This window comes from Jaculus jaculus, chromosome X (assembly GCF_020740685.1).
Source record: "Jaculus jaculus isolate mJacJac1 chromosome X, mJacJac1.mat.Y.cur, whole genome shotgun sequence".
In the NCBI taxonomy this organism is placed as follows: Eukaryota; Metazoa; Chordata; class Mammalia; order Rodentia; family Dipodidae; genus Jaculus; species Jaculus jaculus.
In genome coordinates, this window is record NC_059125.1 from 149,517,938 (window position 1) to 149,523,361 (window position 5,424).

Sequence of the window (5,424 nt, forward strand, 5' to 3'; positions counted from 1 at the left end):
TGGGAAGCAGAAGGATTGTGTGCTCAAGGCCTGCATAGACTAGAGTGAATTTAAGGCCACCCTCAGTGGAACTATGGGTGATAATTTGAGGGGGGAAGCACTGGTGGAGTGGTTGAGGGCCTTCCCAACACTGCAACTTTAGATAATTCAAATTAATGTACATGTCTATTCATGCAATTTTATGTATACACAGTGAAACTTGTAGTTCGTAATTTTCACATGTTGTGAGATGTTATTCCTTTATTTCCCACCACTGCAAATGGAAAACAAACCAAGACTTCATGTATAGTGTGTGTAAATCTCTCTTCCAAGATACTCTAGCTCTGCCCGGGGTTCTTACATTAAGTGGTTCGCATTCACCCACGGCTCTAGATGAGGCCTAAGGCAAGGGTTACGCAGTTTGAACTCAAATTCGAGGTTTCAACTGCTCAGTCTACTGTCCACTCCATCGCTCTAAGTTGCTGGTTTACTCGTGGTTTCAGATGCGGCCCTTGTGTCCCACAGTGCAGAAAATAGCTGTGTGGTCAGCAGCCCTTTCCAGGCGCTGACCATGTAAGGGCTGCCCTTGTCCTAGCAGCCAGCGGCAACCTAATTTTGTCAAGCCGGTCTGGGGCTCACACCCCCTCTTCGCTGGGGCCTCTCGGGTTGCGCGGGCGTGGGGGCCCATCTGTCCTTACTATTTGAGTCCCTGCTGTGTCATTGGTGGCCTTCTGAGCAGCTGCAAAATATGCTTTTAACTTGAAGTGGAAGTTGGGGGTCGCCCGCTACAGGCGTGGGGCGGTCACTCTCTGCACGGGCTCTTCCAGCTGACCCTTCTCGAGTTTGAAGGACTCGGGTGAGTGTTGGACTACCTCCTCCCCGCTTCCCGCGCCGGGACGGCCAGCTCGGGCAGCAGTTCACGAGGCCTCGGCCCAAGTGCCGGGGGAATAACGTGCCTTGCTTTGTCGTTGTTGCTTTCGTGGGAAACCACTCGGATGCCCCCCAGCACCACAGCCCTCGGCCGGGACACCGCGGCTCCTCTACCTCCGGTCGCCTGGCTCCCGCACCTCGGCCACCGGGACCGAGACCGGCACGAGAGGTGCTTCCACGAGCTCAGGGGGCGGCGAGCCCGCCGCCGCCACCCGGGAGGACGATGCTCCGCGGGAAGTCTCGGCTCAACGTGGAGTGGCTGGGCTACTCACCCGGCCTGCTCCTAGAGCAGGAACCGCTCGCCGCGGGTCGCACGCAGCGGAACCCCCGCGGGTAAGTCACGTGAGAGGCGTTCGCGCTCTGCGCTTGCGCGCGTCACGGCCTGCGTCATAATCGCGCGCCGCGCCTGCGCGCGAACGCCGCTGGCACTTCCGCTGCGACCCGCCTCTTGCTGTGAACGGTCCGGGGATTCCTGAGACCGGTCAGCCGGCAAGTTCGCGCTAACTACTCGGCGACCCCATGGAGCGCCTCGATAAAGCTGCGCTGAACGCGCTGCAGACACCCGAATTCAGGTATCCCTGAGCAGAGCCGGGCCCAGAGCGTAGCCTGAAGGAAGGACTGAGAGAATGGGGCTGGACCCTCAGGGACCCCTGTGGGGTGGGGACCAGGGAAAGCCATAAGGAGCCTGGAAGCGTCGGCCCTTCCCGCCCAAATTTTTCCTCGGTTGTCTCTGTTGTGGCCCTGCTGCCGGGGGAAGCCCCCTGGGGACCACAGGCAGGTACCAGGCTGCCTTCATCTCCAGGACCTCTTCTTGGGCCCACTTCTCCTGGCTGTGTGTGGGAGAGGTGGCTGAACAGTAAAATGTGGTGAAAGGGGAGGTGGTTTTGGTCCATCTTCGTGGGCAAAGCAGGTGGGGCAGAAGATAGTTAACCATTGTGAGATCCCCTGGGACTGGCTTAGTGTGGGCACGTCACATTCCTCGTTACATTTTTTAATTATTCTTAGTTTCTGTAACTACTTAGTTGCCAGAGTTTGCAGACAGTGACGTTTGCTTCAGATACGTGACTTACCCAAAATCAGAATTCGACTATAGTTACTAGGGGTTGACCATGCACACAGACTCCAGAGCCACGGTCCGTTTACTCTCCTAAATGTCCATGGACATGTGTTCCTTTCTCATCACTCTTCACTGATGAGAGTACCAAAGGTATTTTCATTAAGTACACTAAGAATACTGTGTAAATCTTTTAGATCTTCACTAGTGTTTCCCAATAAACTTTGCAATGAAACCTTACCAAAGAAAAAATTCTTAGGGTTGCTTGCCACAAAAGGGAATGTGTGTAATCTGGTTTCTGTTTCCAGAATTGTGTTATGTGACTGTTCAAAAACTCTTAACACAAGTTAAGAGTGGGCGCATTATAAGATTTATCGAGAATATTCTGGTCTGTTTCTGTCCATTCTTGATTTTTTTTTTTTTGTTTTTGAGGTAGCATCTCACTAGTTCTGGCTGACCTGGAATTCACTATGGAGTCTCAGGCGGGCCTTGAACTCATGGCGAGCCTCCTACCTCTGTCTCCTGAATGCTGGGATTAAAGACATGCGCTACCACACCCGGCTCCATTCATGATTTTTTAAAAAGTCTCCATAACACCTAGTTAGACAATTAAATGAAATATGTTTCTTTGTTTTATAAGAAATCACTTTTGTATGCCACATAAGGATGCTTTTTCAGTGATAGAATGGTCCCCTGGGTTTATATCGTTGAGTAATATTGTAGCTTGTGTACAAATGCTCTGTGGTGTTTATACAACAAAAGAATGGCCTAACCGTACATTTCTTAAAATATATCCATTTCTACGTGGAATATGGTTCTATGTAGTCCTAAATTACAACCGAGAAAAACAAAAACATTTTTAAGTTGTAAAAACCAGGCCACCTTGTCTTTCAAGAGACATATTCTGCTTTGTTAAATTTTTATATTGTGTGTGTGTGTGTGTGTGTGTGTTCAGTGCTATTTTAAGAGGCTGGGCCTATTGAAGGCTGACTCATTCGCTCTGCCTTGCTGATTGGATTGCATGTGCGCATGCGTGAAGTTGCTGTGGTGGGGGAAGGGAGTAGGCTCCCATATTTCAGTTGTCGCCATTGGGATTGGATCACTGAAATTATAACTGGATTTTTTTTGCCATCGAACCGCCTATTTGGAATGTGTCGGTGGAAATACTTGGGAAGATGCAACGAAACCACATTAGATCTGCGTGAAGGTCGCTGTTTTTTCTGCGTCTTCCCCGGTCTGCGCGCGGGTACTCCGCGCGTGCTTTTGTGTGCAGGTGCGCAAGCCCCGCAGAATTCAGAGAACGCCAGTTTGCTTTTCTATCGCTCTTTTGTCTTATTTTCCTAAGACAGTGTATCTGTTTAGACCAGCTGACCAGTAAGTATACAAGATCCAGCATTTCTTTCTGCTGGCTTCTAGTAATCCATCTTAAATACAGGTCTAAAAATTCAAAGCTAGGTTCTGATACGAGAGAGAACCTTTCTGTTTGTATGATTGTGTTTGTGTTCCGCTTTTCGTGGTGGCTTTACCAGCAGTAACCTTTAACTGTCAGCCACCTCCGCAGAATGTCTCAGCGCCGCGTTGGGGTTATGCAACGTGCATGCGCTGGAGAGACTGAACGTGCTTACCTTATTGTAGGAATGAAGGCTCCCTGGCGTCTACCCTGAAAACGCTCCTGTTCTTCACAGCTTTAATGATCACAGTTCCCATTGGGCTTTATTTTACAACCAAGTCTTATATTTTTGAAGGTATGATATATTTGGAAATATTTTCTCCTTTACTAGTGTAAGTACTTTGATGATTTTTTTAATCTCTATGCTTGGTGTTTCTAGAGTTTTCTTGTCCTTTGCTTTTAAAATGGCATGTACTCACTCATGTTCATGAGCTGAACTCTTTTAAAAGTATTTGTGATTTTTCCTGGAAGCGTGTACTTCTTTGCTTTTAGTTAAGAGAACCGAGGTTGGCAGACAAGGGGGGAAGAATTTGGGGTAATTAAATGTTTGACAGATAGATAGTGGAAGGAAAATAAGTCTTTTGGGGAGTGGTTCTTAGTCTACAAAAATTTTACTAACATACAAAGAATTAGATTTCTTCATGCCATTTAAAGGTTTTTTTTTTGTTTTTCTTCTTCCCCTTCTCCCCACCCACGTTGCTCCATGCCATCTCCCTACGAGTCTCATTTCTGCTTTTTTGTTACAAGAGTCCTTTTCCTCTCCCAACCCTATCTCAACACCTTTCACCGTTTTATGTCGTCCTGGTCTGTTTCCTAGCCAATAACCATGCTTGCATCCTACATACAAATATTAAAAGCTGCCAGGCGTGGTGGTGCACGCCTTTAATCCCAGCACTCAGGAGGCAGAGGTAGGAGGGAGGATCACTGTGCGTTCAAGGCCAGCCTACCTAAAAAAAAAAAAAAAAAAAGAAAGAAATATTAAACATTAAGGTTCTGGGACTGGAGAGATGGCTTATAGAGAGATGGCTTAGTAGTTAAGGCACTTGCCTGCAAAGCCTAATGAGCTAGGTTCCGTTCCCTAGCACCCTTGTAAAGCCATATGCACAAAGAGGCGCATGCATCTGGAGTTCATTTGCAGTGGGTGGATGCCCTGGTGTGCCCATTCTCTCTGTCTGTTTCTCTTCTCTCTGCTTGTAAATAAATAAACAAAATTAGAAAAAAATTAAGCCGGGTATGGTGACACACGCCTTTAATCCCAGCACTCGGGAGGCAGAGGTAGGAGGATCACCATTAGTTCGAGGCCACCCTGAGACTACATAGTAAAATCCAGGTCAGCCTGAGCTAGAGTGAGACCTTACCTTGAAAAGCCAAAAACAAACAAACAAACAAACAATTAAGGTCTACATATGCAAGTTTCTTAGTTTCATTTTTATTTGCGGTGAGTTTAGGAATAAAATGAAATTTCTTTTTCTCTTGATAGGTGCCCTCGGAATGTCCAATAGGGACAGCTATTTTTATGCTGCTATTGTTGCGGTGGTTGCTGTCCATGTGGTGCTTGCCCTCTTTGTCTATGTGGCCTGGAATGAAGGCTCACGACAGTGGCGTGAAGGCAAACAGGATTAAAGTGAACATAACCTTTTGATAGCATTAAAGTTATTTTTGAAATCTGCTATATACTTCTGCTCTATTAATAAATGAGTACGTTTTATTTGAATAAAGTTGAAAGAATATGTTAAATCAGTCTTAAGGGGTGACACTTGACTACTGTTTAGTCTTGGCCTTTCTAATATAGTGGCTTGAGTAATCACTTTTAACTCTATGAGCCTCTCATTTGGAGAAGTTCTCTTAGGTACAAATGAATATGTAATTAAGTTATACATTAACTTGGAAAGAATTTAATTATCTTACAACAAAAATGTTTTATAGCAGTTTGCCTCAGAGTTACTTTTCATTTTTGCTGCTCTGCATATAGTAAGACACACAGTGAAACAAATCTAGTTTCACTTCCCAC

The 5,424-nt window shown here is 46.5% G+C and overlaps 1 protein-coding gene across 1 annotated transcript; it reads left to right on the top strand.

The window, feature by feature from the left end:
- The first annotated feature begins 1,325 nt into the window (after positions 1-1,325).
- On the top strand, positions 1,326-5,150 carry Vma21 (vacuolar ATPase assembly factor VMA21). Its single transcript, XM_004668918.2, has 3 exons — positions 1,326-1,481; positions 3,599-3,708; positions 4,894-5,150. The coding sequence occupies exons 1-3, from the start codon at positions 1,429-1,431 to the stop codon at positions 5,034-5,036; spliced, it is 306 nt and encodes a 101-aa protein (XP_004668975.1). The 5' UTR covers positions 1,326-1,428; the 3' UTR covers positions 5,037-5,150.
- The last annotated feature ends 274 nt before the right edge of the window (positions 5,151-5,424 follow it).